Source organism: Glycine max, chromosome 13 (genome assembly GCF_000004515.6).
Source record: "Glycine max cultivar Williams 82 chromosome 13, Glycine_max_v4.0, whole genome shotgun sequence".
NCBI classification, from domain to species: domain Eukaryota; kingdom Viridiplantae; phylum Streptophyta; class Magnoliopsida; order Fabales; family Fabaceae; genus Glycine; species Glycine max.
This window is the reverse complement of record NC_038249.2, coordinates 28,265,950-28,285,466: the sequence shown is the minus strand read 5'-3', so window position 1 is coordinate 28,285,466 and position 19,517 is coordinate 28,265,950. Positions and strand designations below refer to the sequence as shown.

General features: G+C 32.4%; 3 protein-coding genes across 6 annotated transcripts in view; 2 read left to right on the top strand and 1 right to left on the bottom strand.

The window, feature by feature from the left end:
• LOC100783352 (uncharacterized) overlaps positions 1-917 on the bottom strand; it is a 47,030-nt gene extending 46,113 nt beyond the window's left edge. For 2 of the 4 annotated variants that reach the window (XM_041008184.1, XM_041008188.1), the window contains exon 1: positions 203-914. In XM_041008184.1, coding sequence (XP_040864118.1) covers positions 203-293 — 91 coding nt within the window. In that variant the 5' untranslated portion in view covers positions 294-914. Of the gene's footprint in view, positions 1-202 lie in introns of all 4 variants that reach the window. The other 2 variants (XM_041008185.1, XM_041008187.1) reach the window with 2 other exon arrangements.
• An 815-nt stretch (positions 918-1,732) lies between these two features.
• LOC102667282 (uncharacterized) lies at positions 1,733-4,020 on the top strand. Its single transcript, XM_006595310.2, has one exon. It carries the CDS (start codon positions 1,857-1,859, stop codon positions 3,462-3,464), a length of 1,608 nt encoding a protein of 535 aa, XP_006595373.1. The 5' UTR covers positions 1,733-1,856; the 3' UTR covers positions 3,465-4,020.
• Positions 4,021-15,157: 11,137 nt separating this feature from the next.
• LOC100809188 (cellulose synthase-like protein G2) lies at positions 15,158-19,499 on the top strand. Its single transcript, XM_003542670.5, has 9 exons — positions 15,158-16,333; positions 16,464-16,557; positions 16,872-16,955; positions 17,331-17,453; positions 17,561-17,773; positions 17,878-17,977; positions 18,107-18,279; positions 18,364-18,711; positions 18,815-19,499. Exons 1-9 carry the CDS (start codon positions 15,819-15,821, stop codon positions 19,373-19,375), a joined length of 2,211 nt encoding a protein of 736 aa, XP_003542718.1. The 5' UTR covers positions 15,158-15,818; the 3' UTR covers positions 19,376-19,499.
• The last annotated feature ends 18 nt before the right edge of the window (positions 19,500-19,517 follow it).

Genomic DNA, 19,517 nt, shown 5'->3' with positions numbered 1-19,517 from the left:
CAAACTCACCAATGCGATGTCAAAATTTGACACTGAAGCAACAATTTCATGCAATTATTGTCAGAGGACCAAACTGAGTTTCTACTAAAATTAACTCAGCATCAATGTAAACACCAGGGTAATTCCAGCACGTATTTTTAAGCATCAAAACAATAGGGAAGATAATTAGTAAAGAAGCACTGCGAGTGAGTGAGAAACGTACCGAGCCTAATCTTGAGCTGCTCCTTCTGGATATCTTTGAAATACCGACCGAGGTAACCGAGAAGCAACTGATGAACCAGTCCCTCAAACATTGCTGCTGCGGAATTATAATCTTCGCCGTTGCAGCATCATCTGATTCCACTGAAATCAATCGCTAGGTCAGTTAATCGAATCTGGTGTTATAGCTTCGGGTGATTCAAGCAAGAATCGTCGTGCGTGGGCTGTGGAAGCGAAGCGAAGCGAGTGCCAGTTTCGAATCGAATAGAGAATATTTAACAGACTAGGGTGGAAACTTTTATAGGGTCTCCCACCGTGTGGGAAAATTATCTTGCACCCTTAGATCTCTTTGATTTTAAATCTATGGCTAAGATTACTTTTTCTTTTCTTTTTTCTTTTTTCTTTTTTCTTCTTTCTTCTTTCTTGTTCTTCTTTCTTTCCCAACCTATCCTTCTTCTTCCTCTATATCCTTCTTTCTCCAATTCAGAACTATTCGGCAACCACTCAAAACCCACTCCGATCGAACAGACGCGGTCGTCGTCGTCGCTGTCGAGGGAAAAATTAGAAAAGTGATTGGGAACAAAAGAAAAAGAAAGTAAAAATAAGAAATAAATTTTGACCATTGATTTATAAATTGGAAGACCTAACGGTGTAAGATATATTTCCCAAGGTGGGAGACTTATAAAGGTTTCCCACCCTGATCGAAAGTGGTGGAAACAATTTTCGTAGGGTTTTTTTGGAATTTTGATGGAGGGGGTGACACGTGTAGTTGGCGCTGGAACCCTGCGTTAGGAGAAGTTGGTAAGGAAATTGTAAAATATTTCTTTTTGTAAACGTAATTGACTTTTTTTATTTCTAAAATTTCACTTTTTTTTCTAAAATTTTACAATGTCGCAGAATTACTCTTCCAAAAAAATTCACTAACTTTATCCCCTAATCTATATATATATATATATATATATATATATATATATATATATATATATATATATATATATATATATATATATAAACTGTCCAACAGCCGACCGTTTGCACTTTTTTTTAATATATTTTTGTTAAATATTTAAATATTTTTTTCATTATTTCATTTACTAAAAAAATCATGCATTGCATGGATTCCAATTCTAATTAACAAAATATTGTAATTTTTTCCCATAGAAAAAAAATGCCACACTTAATAACAAATCATCTTAAATTAGCTGTTTAAACTTCAAGGAGAAAAGAATGTCCAAAAATGTCTTAATTTGAGGCGATTTTTATATGTTTGGACAAAATCCATTATGTTTTGTTAATTAGAGACAAAATTTGTGGGAAAAAAAAATAGGGAGTAAAGTTTGCAACATTGTGAAATTTTGAATGTCATCAATTAACAATAACGTTTGCCAGAAGTGACCAAGAGTATCAAAGGAGGAAAATATTAAGTATAAAGATCAATCAATTTTTTATTTAAACACTGAAAATAAAAATTAAAAAAATTCAGAAAATAAAAACATAAATTAATCCTTTCAAATTAATATTTGAAACATTTTCAATTTAGGGTGGGCGGGAGAACAAGGTGGCAACTCGCAACAATTGTGTTTCTGTTTTTCTCCTCATCTGACATTCGCAACGGTAACCTAACCTAACCTCACTCACTTTCATCCACTTCTCCAAAAATGGAAGAACAAGAAGAAGAAGCTCCAACTCTGCGACTCGAGATCCTGCAAGGCCCTGGCGAGGGCAAAACCCTAGAATTCAAACCCGGCACCGCCGTCCGAATCGGCCGCGTCATCAAAGGAAACAATCTCCCCATCAAGGACTCCGGCATCTCCTCCAAACACCTCACCATCTCAACCGAATCCAACAAATGGACCCTCCGCGATTTGGATTCCTCAAACGGCACCGTTTTGGACGGATCCCAAATCCCTCCCCACACCCCCTTCACGCTTCATCACGACTCCGTTATTAAGATCGGAGAACTCACCTCCATCCATGTCATCTTCGTTCCTCGCGAACAACAACAACAACAACGCGCGGTTCAGCCGCGGCGAAACCCTACTCGCCGCGGCCGAACCGAACCGGTCCCGGCTCCGACTGAACCGGTTCAGACACGCGGACGCGGTAAACCTAGGGGTTTGAAGGGTAAGGTTCAGATTCAGGTTCAGAGTGTTGAGGAAAATGACGCGAGTGTGGTGGACGCGGAATCTGAGCGCGTGGATCCACCTGCTAGGGTTACGAGGAAGACCAACAGAGGAAGGAGTGTGGCTAAGGAGGATTCGAGTGTTGTTGTTGAGAATTTCGATGCTCCAGAGGGTAAGACTCAGATTCAGATTCAGACTCAGAGCGTTGAGGTGAAGAACGCGAGTGTGGTGGAGGCGGATGGTGAGCGCGTGGTTCCACCTGCTAGGGTAACGAGGAAGGTGAACAGAGAGCGGAGTGTCGTTAGGGTTTGCAATGACGACGACGATATTCCGGTGGAGAAGGCGGAGGAGCCGAAGAGTACTAGGAATTTGAGTTTGGTTGAGATTTCTGATTCCAGCGTTGGGAATTCGGATGCCACGGTGGCAGAGGAGCCGAAGAAGACGCGCGTGACGCGAAATCCGAAGAACACGCGTGCGGTGAAGGGTAATGTTGAGAATAAGACGAAGAGGGGTGTTGCTGGAAAGAGAGAATTGGAGAAAGAGAGTGAAGATTTGAATGGTTTGAAAGAGGTTTGTGATGGGACAGAAGAGGAGAATTTGAATGGAGACGTTGGAAAATTGCCTGATTTGAAAGGAAGAAAGAGGGGTGCTACTGAAAAAAGGGAATTGGAGAAAGAGGATGAAGATTTGAATGGTGTGAAAGAGGCTTGTATTGGAAGAGAAGATGCGAATTTGAATGGAGATGATAGGAATTGGCCTGATTTGAAAGGGAGAGAGAGGGAATTGGAGAAGGAAGGTGAAGATGGGAATGATGTGAAAGAGGCTTGTGATGGAAGAGAAGAGGGGAACTTGAAGAGAGATGATGGGAATTGTCCTGATTTGAAAGGGAGAAAGAGGGAATTGCAGAAGGAGGGTGAAGATGGGAATAGTGTGGAAGAGGCTTGTGATGGGAATTGGCCTGATTTGAATAAGATGACACTTGGTGACTGGTTTGATTTCTTGGAGGTTTACTTGCCCAAACAGATCATAGATGAGACTGAAGAGATGATCGATTTGATGACGCAAAAAGCTGAGAGACTCCGCGAGTACATTGTAGAGAAGCAACAACAGAATGGCAAGGCCAAAATGCCAATGGAGGAATAGGCCAAAATGCTGATTTTATTAGTCTCTTATCACTTGCTTTGTTTGTAAGTATGCTGACATAGGGCATGGTCTTCATAAATTTAGTTCCTACTCGCAGGGAATGATATATCAGTTTGCTAGGTGGTTAATGTTTTTTCTATTCTTAGATGAGGGTTGAGGACTTGTACTGCATAATCTGCATTAGGCAGAAGGTCTTACTTGTGACTTGTGTAGTGTAGGGTTTTAGGAAGCTGCTTTCCTTGAACCAGCTTCTATAAAAAGGATTATAGGGTTGAAATGCTATTTTATAGCAAGAGTGAGATCCTTATATTCAGTATGTGTTCAGCAGTCATGTATACTATGCTATGAGAAGTATGCAAATTGCATTTCTCATTTGTGCCTCACAGCTCAGTCTATGGTTATGTTGAGAAATGCAATTGAGATATGTTGTAGAGGATTTGTTATGCCATGATACCCACTAAGGAGTTGGTGGAAGGTTATCCTGCTATTACAGTATGGTAGCCTCCTGCATAATTCAGATGGCCATCTAGTTTGATATATAATTGCTGTTGAGACCTGAGAGACTCCAGTATGAAATTTTAGTCCAGTGCTTATGCAACGTGATTTAGTGGAGTATGCAAAATTATACTCATTATTTTTTTATGGCTTATAAAGTCATGAACTTGAGTTTTCAATTCTATTTTGTCATTATTAACGGAGCCCCTTAAAAAGTCCTTAAGTCTTAACTTGTAGAATCCTTTGATTTCTATTTTATATTTATTTTCTGAACCTATATGAAGCATTTTGAATTCTGTTATATTATGAAATCTATTTTAAAACTTGGTGAAGCATCTTAGGCCCCATTTGGGGTGGCTGTGGGTTCTTTATTATTGGCTTTCAAATGAAATTTTCAAAATAAAATGTGTTTCGGTAAAAATGAAATTGAATTGATTTTTAACTTAATTTTGAAACAGTTTTATATTTATTTTCAAAACTAAGAAAAATGATCTTATGAATTTGATTTTTAGTTTTATAGGTTTAAACTAATGATCCTACTTTTTACATATTCAGGGAATAAATTTGGATTTTTCATTTTTTCAAGACCAATTTATTAGTGTCTTATACTTTTCGAGATAAATTTAATTTAAAAATTCTCTAGAATACCTTAATACTTTTGAATCATGTTTTAAAAACCACTTGCAACCAAATTCTTTTTTCCCAAAGAAGAGCTTGAATCACACACTAAAACAAAGAAGGCAATTGCTTCATGCACCTAGCAAAAATGCTTGTGCACCTAGCAATTTAAGTGAAGTGACAAAAATGTCATTCACTTAAAAATTTAAAACCTCTCTCTTCTCCTCTCCCTCACCCTCCACCCTGATGGTGCGCCCCCTTCTTTGTTTTCGCTTCCTCTTCTTGCTCCACCAACACCCTGTTGTTGGTGCATCCGATCATTGCCGCCACTATCCATCGTTGTCGTTGCCATGAGTGTCTTCATCTTCATTTTCATGTTGTGTGAATGCTACATTTGAAGGATTGGAATGCCATATATTGCATATAGATTAGCAATCCATGTCGAATATACCGATTAACAATCCATATAACTCATACGAATTAGTAATGCGTATGAAAAATATGGATTAACAATTAGCAATGCGTATGAAAAATATGGATTAACAATTTGTATAATTTATACAAATTGTTAATTTGTATGATTTATTAGGATTTCCCTTTTATATTTTTAAATTAATATTTAGTAAAATAATAATTGAATAAATTATTTTCAATTAAAAAAATTAATATTTTTGTTGATAAAATGCTTTTTAATAAATAAATATTGTTGAATATTTTTTTATGTGTTTTTATCTAATTAATTATATTTGTTTTTTGAAGTTGGTTTTTAGTAAATAATTTATTCAACAAGTAAATAATTTAAGAATTTTGTTTATTTAAAAATGAATGTATAAATATTATTTTTATTTATTTATTTTAAAAAATATAAGTAATTTAATTATATTTGCTATTTAAAATGGTTTTTTTATAAAAAAAATTTAAATATCTTAAATTTCAAATTTTTATTAGTATATATTTCACAATTTAGTTTAACAAGAAAATCAAAATTTATAAAGTACAAATCTCTTTATTGATATAGTTGTATATATATTATTACACTAATATTTATATAAATAGTATTTCGAAGTATAAAATTAAAATTTTTTCATTTGTTTATAAATATTTAAAAGTATTGAAATACTAATTTCTAAAAAAATGAAATAGTCATTTATTAAAAATAAAGAACAAAAATTGTACTTAAATTTTGGTCATTAATTTAAGTTTACTAGAATTAGTGATGTGAAGTTTATAAATTTTAAAAAATAATTTATACATTCATTTATGAATATATAAAAGTAATAAAAAATTTATTTAAAAAATAATAAATATTTATTTATGAATTATTAAATAGTAATTGATTCAAGTATTATTTGAATGATGACATTAATTGTTATTATTGTTTAAATGTGCATATTATGATTAGAACCAGAGGATTGCGTCGAACTTTAGGCAGGATTATAAGAAGAGTCTTAGGGACATAAGTTAGTGGTGATGCGGATGAAGCCCCTTAGCAGCGAAGGCTGACAACATTTGCACCTATTGCTCAAGATGTTGAGCATGTGGATCATGCAGCTGATAAGGTTCATGAGCAGCCTCGAGAGCCAGTTGCTGATGATGTAGTTGTTAATGCCCAGGGTTTTCCAGGCAAGTCCCATGATACACAACTTTTGACGGAATGTGTTCATCATGTGGCAGTCACAGTTTGGAATGGAGAAGTATTTTTCAAAAAATATATAATATTTTCATAACTATTTTTTTATTTAAGTTGAAATGATTTAAATTTTAATTTTCAAGAATGTCCTGAGTAGAAGTTGTCCTCCCATGGAAAGAAGATAGAGAAATTTGGAGGGTTTGATCAAGAGATTGAAGGCATAGTGGCTGTCACAAAATTAAGTCTTCTGATTGCATGTTCCTTGGACACTAGTGATAAGGGACTTATATTTGCTTTTGTAGAGAAGTGGCATAAGAAAACTAATAGTTTTTATCTTCCCGTGGGAGAGGTCACTATCACCCTCGATGATATGACATCGTTGCTACATCTTTGTAGTTTATATTGAGTATTATTTTAAATTTTTTGTTTTTAAATATGTGCAATGTTGGAAACCACGTGCTACTGTTGCTTCTTGTATTGTTGTTGAAGATTATCATGAGAGAAAACCATGTGCTTGTCGTTCGATGTCTGGGAAGACATTACTAATGTCGACGTATGTAAGTGGTTGGATAGATTAACATTTGATGTTGTGTCCTAAATCCCTTATGGTGACCACTGTACATTCAAAAAATTTCAGTTGATCTCATTATTTTGCGGACAAATCAGATGGGTCAATCTATTGTCATACACCGACCAAAGAGGATTGTGCAACAGTTTGATTATGTGAAGACCATTCCTCTAACCTCTGTTGTTCCATTTTTATCTGTAAAGAAGATTGACGATAAATGGATGCACTTCTCTGAATATCTTGCAATGGTGGGTCAGATTTGTGTTGCTCCTGGACGGTGTGCAGCAGACTACATGGAGTGGTTCTACATGATATTTCATCCCTTCATGAGTCTAACACAACGTGGGTATCTTCCTATCGCACGATGATACATTGGGCTTTGCTAGGTGCACAAGGCATATTGCTTGTGCACCCAACATTAAAACAAAATTCAAAAAATGCCCTTAAGTATTTTTTATTTTTACGATTATATAATCCGTATACCTTATACGGATTACGTGATTCGTATGACATTAACTCATATGGATTAGGTGATACGTAAGTGTTTTTTTTTTTAAAAAAAATCAAAAAATGTTTTTTTAACTTATTAATAAATTAATTTTGTTAATAGTAAATATTTTTTATTTATAGAAAATATACGGATTAAATAATTCGTATGAGTTTTATTAAAATTAATTGTCAAAAAATTTATTATTTAAATTTATGCACATTAATTATACATTAGAAATTTTAGTGTTATATAACAACATTATTTATTTTATAATATAATTGGTCTATTAATTCAATTGGTTAGAGTTGATCCGTCCAAAAAAATCACCTTAGTGCCTCTTGAAAAGAAAGTACCAAGTTGGTGGAATTTGTTCTACATAAGCCCCATAAGAAAAATCACCTTAGCACCTCTTAAAAAGAAAGTACCAAGTTGGTGGAATTTGTTCTACATAAGCCCCATAAGAAAAATCACCTTAGCATCTCTTGAAAAGAAAGTACCAAGTTGGTGGAATTTGTTCTACATAAGCCCCATAAGAATAAATCCAAACAAGAACTCTAGGGCATTTGGGATATGGTCTCCTTCTAATATGGATTTGCCTGAATCCAACTAGAAGATCAAAACCTCCATGTTGATTTTGGAATATTTTGGCCTAATGTCATGAGTGCCCAGGATCCACTTTAAACAAATTCCATTAGGAAGGAAATGAAATCATATGCTCCTATCACACAACTATAACTCATTCTTACCCTAACTTTATATAACCTCAAGCTTAGTACGTCCATCTCAATAAGTGACATATTCTATTAGGATTTAATTATTTAAACTACCTTGAACATTAGAGCATTTTCTTCTGCAAGTACCATCTCATTGGTTCACCGCTTGAAGTCACGGTAGAAAATTTAAATTATCAATTGCAATGATATACATGGAAAAAGAAAACTTGAAAGACTCGATTAATGTAATTAGAATCTAAAAAATCATGATTATACAATTTTATAATCATGATACACATGAAACTAAAAATACAATTAAGTCATTAAAGTATGAAAATACACCTATACTTATTTTTCTCATAGGCTAGTTTACTTTAAAGAGACCTATCAAGTGACGATGCTAAATGTTTGTAACAAAATAACACACTAGCAGCGTACTATGCCATTTTTCATGTCTTATATAAATTTTATATATATAATTTAGGGACAACAAAAAGTTTCTTTTTAGTATATCTTTAATATATGTATGTATAAAAAAGATAATAAATAAATAAATGATAATAAACTACATGCAATATTATCTTTGGGTTCAAATAATGCAACCGCAAGGAAAGACAACATTGACTGATTGAGTTCTGTTGTGAAACTGAAGAAGGTAAACATCAGAAAGATTTACATCAATGCACTATGAGCAACCATAAAAGTAAAATATGAGACTCTAATGGTCACCATAGAAATACTTGTAGATGAAAATGATTTTTACTCGAGGAAGAGACTATCATGTGGATGAGACTCACATTTGAGGGAGAGAGATTGTTAGAGTACAAGTCTGAAATGAAGTCTCATGTCATATATGAATGAGAAGGTTGAACATCATATAAGTGAAAGTAAAACCCATAAATCTGAGCGAATTAAAGTGTGATGTTAAGTTCATATACATAATTACTATGACTTTAGTGTGTTTCATTTCAAGCCATAAACTAAGTTTGGGTGATGCTAGGTGTTCGTATAAGTCACACAGATTACCTAATTTATATGTTTTATTTTTAAAATAAAAATATATTATTTTTAATTATGTTTTTAAATAGTTATTGTTTTTTTAATTGTAAATATAAATTTTTTTAAAATAGCTATTTTTTTTAATTATAAATATATTATTATGATTTTTGTTTTGAAATAGTTGTTGTTTATTAATTATAAATATATTATTTTAATTATTTTTTTGAAATAGTTATTTTTAATTAAAAATAGATTATTTTGAATTATGTTTTGAAATAGATATTTTTTAATTAAAATATATTATTTTGAATTGTGTTTTTAAATAGTTATATTTTTTTAATTATAAATATATTATTTAGAATGTTGTTTTTAAATATTTAATCTATTTAAATAAAGAATAGATTATTTTCATTTTTGTTTTGAAATAGTTATTGTTTTTTTAATTATAAATATATTTATAATTATTATATATTAGTTTTTTTGTAAAAAAATATGCAAGGAGACATATTTTTTCTTATTTTATTTAATTAATTAATTGTAGTGATTTTTTAAGTTGCTTTTTAATAAAGAAGTTATTTTGATTACATAAAATTAATTAAAAATAAATTTTGAAAATATATAAAAAAAAAGAATTTATTTATTTATTATTTATTAAATAGTAATTGATTGAAGTATTGTTTGAAATTTAACATAAAATACTATAATGGTTTAAATGTGCAGATCATGATTAGAACCAGAGGTTTCAGTCAGACATTAGGCAGTGTTATAGGAAGAACCTTGAGGAGAGAAGATAATCGCGATTCAGATGAAGTCGTCCCTGTTGCTAAGGATGTTCATCACGTGGATGACGCAGCCGACGAGGTCTTCCAACAACCTCAAGGATTAGTTGTTGATGTCCAGGGTTTTCCAAGCGAGCCATATGATACATCAGTTCTAACTCGCTATGTTGAACATGTTGTAGTCATTGTTTGAACTAAAGAGGTATTTATATTTTTAAATAAATTATATTTTAATAAGTATTTGTTATTATTGTTATTTTTTTTCCGAAACGTCCTGAATTGAAGTTATCCTCCCATGGAAGGAAGGTTCAGAAATTTGGGAAGCCTGTTGCAAAGATTGAAGGGTTAGTTGCTTCCACGGGATTAAGTCCTCTGATAGCATGTTTCTTGAACACTGGCGATCGAGGACTTATATCGGCTTTTGCAGAGAGGTGGCATAAGGAAAGGAGCAGTTTCCATCTTCCTGTAGGAGAGGTGACCATCACCCTCGATGATGTGGCCTCTTTGCTTCATCTCCCTATCACATGCGCCTCCATAGCTTTGAGACTCTTTATGTTGACAAAGGTTGTTACTGTTAGTGGAATTACTTGAAGTGAGTGCATATGAAGCGAGAGCTGAGACAATACAGTGTCATGGGGCATATGTATGACTATCATGGGCACGAGACATTTATCATAGCAAATGTGATGTCGCACACTGGACTATAGCAGCTCGGGTTTATCTGTTGCATTTGCTAGGTTGCACTCTTTTTGCTAACAAGAGTGCAACACACATGCATGTGATGTTCTTAGATGCCTTTTGAGACTTCACCCAGAGTGGAAGCTACGCATGGGGAGCTATCGTCTTAGTGCATATGTACTAAAATTTGAATAATGCGTCTAAGAGCAGCGACAGACAACTTGTCGAATATATCACATTATTACATATAATTATAATTAATTTTTTTTGTTCTTTGATGCTGACTATTGTATGATTTATTTATTTTTTGTTTTGAAAATATGTGTAGTGTTGGATTTATAAGCATTTTTCATCTGTTGCTGAGGCTATTATTGCTGAGGATTATCATGAAAGGAAACCACGTGCCTACCGTTGGACCTTTGGGAAGACATTACCAGTGTCGATGTATCAGAAGTGTCTAGATCGATTGACGTCTGATGGTATTTGTTGGATGCCTTACAGTGATCACCGTGTGGTTAAAGAGTTTGAGCTGATTTCTTTGTTTTTTGGACATATCCGATGGGATCCTGTTGTTGTCATACACCGACCAGAGAGGGTTGTGCAGCAGTTTGGGTATATTCAGACTATTCTTCTACACTCTCTAGGTTCAAGATTATGCTTAGAAAATATTGAAAACAGATGGATGCACTTCTTTGAGTACCTTGCACCGGTAGGTCAGATTTGTGTTGTGCCTGGACAGTGTGCATCAGAATACATTGACTGGTTCTACATGATTTCACATCCCTTCATGAGGCTGGCACAACCTAGGGATCCAGTCAGACATCCACTTGTCGTGCAAGATGAAACATATATGGAACTAGATATTTCTCAATACCTTGTGGCGGCAACAGTGATGGAGGAAGCACCTACACATGAACCTTTTCATGTGGAGCAGCTTTGACATCCAGTGGTAACATATATATCCGTTTAACTCTGAATTTCATTTTATTTAAACATGTAATATGTATAAACCTTATCCGTTGTTGTGAATGTCATAAGAGGTTTGCCAAGCAATAACTGAAAAGTTGGAACGATTGTTCAACCTAAGGATAGTGACTGAAAACACATAAACATACAATGTCATAGAAAATTGCCTAAGGATTGCTAGAGGTGTGACTGCGGATCACAATGTATATGTGCGGTCACGACGAAGGCAGCACATGGAAGACGCATGAAAACATTTAGAATTTTTTAGGAAATGTGTAGACAATGTTTATCATTTTATTTTATTTAACAATATTTTTATTTTACCAATTTTATTTGAAATCTTTTTTATATTACTATCGAACTGCTTATATCATAGGTCGTGAATTAAACCATAAACCCTATATTCCACACGTAACAAAATTTTTAATAAGTTTCGAATTAACCCTAAATTGTAACTGGTAACGTAACACTAAACCCTAGTCGATAAAACCCATCCTTTTTTATGTACCACTCAACCCTAATTGGTGACGTACCATTAACCTTGGTTTTCACGTAAGTTAACCCTAATATGGTGACGTAACACTAAACCCTAGGTATTATAGTAATCCTAAACCGTTTGAACATAAAGTATAATACATAATTATATGAATTTCCAATGAAACAACTGTATATTATTGTAGTACATGACAATTACATAAACAACTAAATCTTCTCTCTTCACTTAAATCAACATAGTTTACGTTTAACATCATCAAATTTTTGTGCTACTGCATTCTACTAATATAGGGAGTTGGACACTGTTTTGCCTGATGATGACAATGTCTAGACCAAAACAATCAACATGTTCTTCATTCACACCAGTTTCGTCTTCATTTTGTTTATTTATATCAACTTCTTTAAACATTATATTATTATATATTCATTGATTTTCGTCCATCTTAACAAGACATTCAAAAATTTCAATCACAAACAAACGATCCTTAACCGCACCATATATATACTATCACACAAAACCATAAGCAATTTTTTACTGCATATAATATTATAAAATATTAAAATTGATAACTCTATATATCAAAAACCAATAACATCAACTTTTTCTACTTAAAATTGATAACCATATAATAGATTAAAAAATTTTAACCTAACCATATGTACTAAAATAGATTATATTATTCAACTTAATTATAATTCATGAAATTATAACCACAAAAAATAATCAATTTTAGACCACAACAACTAAAATAAATTATAAGTGTAAATTATTTTATAATTAATACCATTTCCAAAATATAAAAACAAATACTTACAAATTAATTATTAAGCTACACTTATTTAAAAATATTTAAATAATAATTCTAATTACATTTCAAATAAACAAATATTTTTGTGTACTCATTAATTTTTATAAAAATCATATTAACATCTTTATAATTTAATAAAATTTTAAAGAATAAATATTTCTTTTAATTAAAAATAATATTATAAATCCGTATAACTCATACTGATTGACAATCTGTATGAGTTATATGAATTAAATAATCCGTTTGAGTTATACGGATTAACAATTGTAAGTTTTATATAACTTACGAATTCTTTAATCCATATTTTACGCATAAAATAAAATAAAAATAACAATAACGTACCTCTGTTAAGAATCAAATCAAACATCACTACAATCATCACTTACTAACGTACCTCCGTAACACTTTAACCTCGACGAAAATGAACAAATGAATGCATTACTGTAAAAAAAATAAACTTAAAAGGAAGAAGAAAGCATGTAGGAATATTTTTGGATAAGAATATGTTGTTTGTGTAGGAGCCAATTTAAAGAGATGAAAGGGGAGTGCCTTAATCCAATAAAAATAGAACCGTTTTAAAAAACGAAGTATCCCTATGCTGGCAGGTAAACGTGTTCGATTTCAAGCCATAAACTAAGTTTATGTACCATATGTCTTCTCTGGATAAGAATATGTTGTTTGTCTATGAAAAATGAATCTGGTTCTAGTCTAACAAGTGACAATGAGCCAATTTAAAGAGTTGAAAGGGGAGTGATCGAATCGTCGTCTTTATCATACTTTATAAATATAATAATATATGCTCTTGAAAGTGAAGTGATTTATCATACTTTATAAATATACTATGTTAATCATTTACTTTTGAGCTCCGCTGCGTGTTGCAATTGGTCTAAATTAGTGAATTTTCAAATTCAAGTTTGGGCGGGTCTGATAATGATAATAAGTAACAACAACAAAGTTTCCATGTCATTTTTTGTTATTTTTCCTTCACCCAATAAATTTTTTTTACACCTAACATATTTTAAAAAATTCTAATTTTATCATTTTTTACTTCTTCTTCTATATGGTCAATATGTAATTCATATGGACCATACAAATTAATAACAATATATTTTATGAAATAATTTAAAATTAATAACTCATACAGGTCTAACATGACACTCTAACCAACTGGTCTAATAGACCAATTATGTTAAAAAATAATTAACATCAATATATATAACACTAAAATTTCTAATGTATATTTAATATACATATAAGTTTACATAATAAATTTTGAAATAATTAATTTTGATTTAATAATATATTTTTATACATATATAAATTTTTATTAAATTTATATGTAAACTTATATTTAAAATTTATATATGTAAAAAATATTATTAGATCAAAATTAATTATTACAAAATTTATTATGTAAACTTATATGTATATTAAATATACATTAGAAATTTAGTGGTATATATATCGATGCTAATTATTTTTTAACATAATTAATTTATTAACTCTGTTGATTAGAACGTCTAATACAGTAAGCTTCATATAGATTATCAATACATATGCGTCATATGTAAGAATATTTTTGAGTTTTTTCTTTTATTGCGGGGTGTATTAGAAAAAATGTTGGGTACAGGAAGAAAATTTAGCCATTTTGTCCCGAATTTTTTTTATTTTGTTTTGATTTGGCTTACCAATCCGTAAGCATCATATATTTTGTTTTGGCTTACTTGAAAATTTTTGCCCTCGAATTTTGATTTTGTTGTGATTTTTGTTTCCTCTTATTTACTTTTGCGAATTTTACTCTCAAAGTTTAAAAAAGTGACAAATTCCAACCTTTCATCATGTGTTAAATTCGTTGGTTGACCATAAAAATATGGGACAATTTGTAATGTTGTAAAAACGATCGAGGACAAACTTAAGTGCCGAAGCTGATTTTTCTTTTAAATATAAAAGGTTTAATTATAATTTTTGTCCCGAAAGATTAGCTTGATTGTGAATTTTGCCCCCACTTGCTAATTTTGCTTCCAAATTTCAAATTTTATCCCACATTCAATTGTCTCCTAAATCTGTTTATCATTTTTCTCACATTTTGTTTCTTAAATTTCACGATGTTGCATATTTTGTCATATTTTCCTAATATTGCATATTTTGTCATCATATTTTTACAATGGTACATATTTAAAATCCAGTTAAATGCTACAAATTTCATTGTTTATATGCTATTGTCTGATACATTGAGTAAATTTAACGCATTTTGTATGTTGACATTTCAAACACAAACTTTTAAACTTAGTATTAATTTACGTATACGTAATTTCAAAACAATCCAGGAACATGATTTGTCTTATGACTCATGAGATACCAGACCAAAAGCTTTACCCTTATGGCCTTATCAATCCTTTTAAGGGCTTCTTTAACCTCTCCAATTAGAACTCAGCCGTAATAACCCAAATTTCTTTCCTCCTCTTGAGTTTCTAGCCTCTCCACATTAGTACTCGAACCTTGTCAATCATAAAAAAACTTATAAAAATAATTGTCCCACCTTTCTTTGACATTCTTATCCGTGACCGAAACTTTTTCTATTTTATCCATAATGCACTTGATCCAAATCCCTTGTCTTCTTTTCTCTATATTTCGCAAGCTTATATATCTTATGTTCTCCTTTCTTGTCTCTAGGTCCTGGTAAAACTCTTCAAATACTTTAGATCATATTTCATGCACCACCTTTCGTATCTCATTCTTAGCATTCCAATACCTTAACCAGTTTTTAGCATTATTGTGCGCTTTTAAGATTTTGAAACATTCTCTTTTATTTTTAACCTTTTCTTGAACCTTTTCATCCCACCACCAAGATTTCTTGTCTCTCAACTCAAAACCTTTTTAATTCACGTAAGACTGTTTTAGCAACTTTTCTTATCTTCTTATCCTATAATATACGATAAAAAAATAGAGATGAGCAAGTAGGAATATTATTTTTCTAGGAATTGACACAAATATGCCCTTAAAATTGACAGAAAGAAGCCTCAAATATTATATAGACAAACATAGAATAGAACTATAACAAAAGGAGAGTCAAGGGAACTAGAGTAGACAAATTAATCTTATGCAGGTGAAGAAATGGAGACCCTTCCTCTGAATACCATCTATGTCCAAAACCTGTTAGTTATCATCAATAGGTTACACATGTTACTCCACTCCACTGCACTAGCCTTCTTGTTCTATTACAGACTATGCTTTTTTTTCCAACCCTCAGAAACAAGAGAAAGCCACTTGTTATTACCATGGTTACTTGTTTTTGCTTCAGAGATCATTCTCTCCTTCATTTGGATCCTTGATCAAGCTTTTCGTTGGCGTCCCGTTTCGCGGTCCGTCTTCCCGGAACGATTGCCGGAGGATCACAAGCTTCCTGCTATTGATGTGTTCATATGCACTGCTGATGCAACTAAGGAACCAACTTTGGATGTGATGAACACAGTTTTATCAGCCATGGCACTGGATTACCCTCCTCAGAAACTTCATGTGTATGTTTCGGATGATGGAGGGTCTCCATTGATTCTTCATGGAGTGAGGGAGGCTTGGAAGTTTGCTAGGTGGTGGCTTCCATTTTGTAGAAGGCACAAAATAAAGAACAGGTGCCCTAAGGCTTTTTTTTTTTATTCACAAATGTTAGTTGTTCATTTTTTTTGTTAGCAGAGGATCAACCCCATGAACTTTTTCTCCTTCTCTTCTCCCTTAACCATTCAACCCATCTTATATCTTCAGGTGTCCCAAGGCTTACTTTTCTGCTTTGAAGGATAATGATGATGGTGATTTTGCAAGGAGTAGTGTGTACATGGAAGATAAGCAAAAGATCAAGGTTTTGACCATATGAGGGAACTTGGTTTCATTGATTTTTCCGGTTATTCAAAGGCTTAATATTATTTTTTTTTGTCTATCTTTTTCAATCCATCAAATTAAAATTTTCATTTTTTTTAGTTCCTCTTACAGTAAAAAGTTTCTACAAACTGTGCATTCAAACCAACAAAAAAGTTTGAATATTACAACTTACAAGGATCACAAACAATTTTTTTATTTATAAAAATTAAAAATTAATAAAGTAATATATTTGTATAGATAAAAAAAAGTAATAAAATCTTACGGACATTATTATAGTAGCATAACTATATGCAGGAAAAGTACGAGGCTTTTAAAGAGGAGATAAAGACTTTCAGAAAAGATAGAACCTTTTCCAGAGATTACCCTTCTGTCATTGAGGTATAATAGCGTTTGGCTATATATTATCACTAGTGCATGCAGTATAGTTTTAGCATTTGACATTTTGGCTTAAGCATTGGATTGGACCAACTTGACTAGAGGAAACAGAATTCGTGGTTATAAACCATCTTTATTCCTCTAACTTATCTAATCTGGCTTGATACACGTTATTCTTCTCTATCTTGTTTGATAGAGAATAATTAAACATGATAGGCATAATCTTCTTTGAACTGCTAGTGTTCTCAATAAGTTACTATTATATATATGGCAATAAAATCAATCAAAACTGATGTGGATTTTCAACTTATGTGCTAATTCACTGCCAAGAGAAACAATACATCTAAGCAATTTGGTTAATTAATCTTATTTTTACAGGTGATGCAAGAAACTATCATTGATGATGTAGATGATGTCAAAATGCCTCTCCTTGTTTATGTTTCTCGCGAGAAAAAGCCTTCTCATCCCCACCATTTCAAGGCTGGAGCACTCAATGTCCTTGTATGAATATACTTTTCTCTTATCTGCCAAACATGTATAAACAAAAATTTCTTCAACAACACAATAAATGTAATAATGCTTTCCCATCTTACTTAATAATCTCACAGCTTCGCGTCTCTTCCGTGATGAGTAATTCTCCATACATTCTAGTTCTAGACTGTGACATGTTCTGTAATGATCCAACTTCAGCTCGATATGCCATGTGTTTTCACCTCGATCCAAAGATATCCTCCTCCTTGGCTTTTGTTCAATTTCCTCAGAAATTTCACAACATTAGCAAGAATGACATCTATGATAGTCAACTAAGATCAATATTTACAGTAAGGACATCAAAACATGCCTTTAGAATTTTTTCATGTCCCCCATTGTATAAGATGCTGCAATGTTTTCTTTGGTATAACTAAATTTATATGGACAATTTCAGCTACAATGGCAAGGTATGGATGGGCTTATGGGACCAGTGATTTCAGGTACAGGCTTTTATATAAAAAGGGTATCACTGTTTGGAAACTTCGCAAGGAAAGGTATTAAACACTATTATCTATCTAGTTGCTTCCAAAACACAAGATTTTAATGACATTTACAAATGAACAATGCTCTTATGTTGAGTCAAGGCTACCATAATTTTTATTGTTTCGTGTTTTGAATGTTAGGAACTGATCTGCTGCAACTTAAAGAATACTTTGGTTCATCTAACGAATTCATCAGATCACTTAATCAAAACTACACAAGTGATTTGGTATCTGGTCAGAAATATGCATTACTAGAAGAACCTCACTTTTTGGCTTCTTGTAACTATGAAATTGGCACTAAATGGGGCCAAGAGGTAAATAGACTTGTTTCCTAAATCAGTTATTACATCAAAATTCTTGTAGTAAAAAAAATGTGCATATTTTTCGAACGGTTGCAGGTTGGTTTCTCGTATGTTAGTGTAGTAGAAGACTACCTCACTGGATTTATCTTGAATTGTAATGGATGGACTTCAGTTTTCTGTGAACCATCTAGGCCACAGTTTCTAGGTTCAGCTACAACAAATTTGAATGATGTACTAATCCAAGGCACTAGATGGTACAGTGGTTTGTTTGAAAATGGTATAAATAGGTTTTGCCCCCTTACATATGGGCTTTCAAAGATGCCACTTCTCCAGAGTCTATGTTTAGCATGGCTCACATATTTCCCTCTTTATTGTTTCCCTCTTTGGTGTTTTGCTACTATCCCTCAGCTCTGTCTACTAAATGGAATACCCTTGTACCCTAAGGTAACAACAATAATGATCTATCTCACTTACCACCATTTTCCCTTCAATCTCACATTCTTGTATAATGCTGAAACTTTTTTACTTTTTCTTTTTTTCTTAACAGGTTTCAGACCCATTTTTCATTATCTTTTCATTCATCTTTCTATCAGCTCTTCTAAAACATTTACTTGAAGTCTTCTTAACTGGTGGAACACTCAAAAAGTGGATAAATGAGCAGAGGATATGGATGATGAAATCAGTTACTTGCCATCTATATGGATGTTTGGATGCACTACTAAAGAAAGTTGGCATAAGAGAAGCTAGTTTCTTGCCAACTAATAAATTAGGGAATGATGAACAGACTGTGCTATATCAAATGGATAAATATGACTTCCAAGCATCAAATATCTTTGTAGTGCCAATGCTTGCCCTCATCACTATCAACATATCTTGCTTCTTTGGAGGAGTCTACAGAGTGTTATTGGTGGGTGATTGTGACAAAATGTTTGTGCAGCTTTTCCTAGCAGTTTTTATAATTACGGTCAACTACCCCATCATTGAAGGGCTGATGATAAGGAAGGACAAGGGACGAATTTCTAAGTTAGTTGCTATACCTGTTATCTTGGCTACTGTTGTTCTTTTGGCATTTTTTAAACTACTAGGAATGCATAGTATGCTCTACTAGTAATTTGAGTTTAATTTTTGTGCACTGATGGGAGACTTTTATATGGTCAACCAATCAGAAGTTATGACAGATATGACTTTTAACTAATTTTCGTAAAAGTCAATAAACTTATCATACATAGCAATTTGGATGATAGTATAAA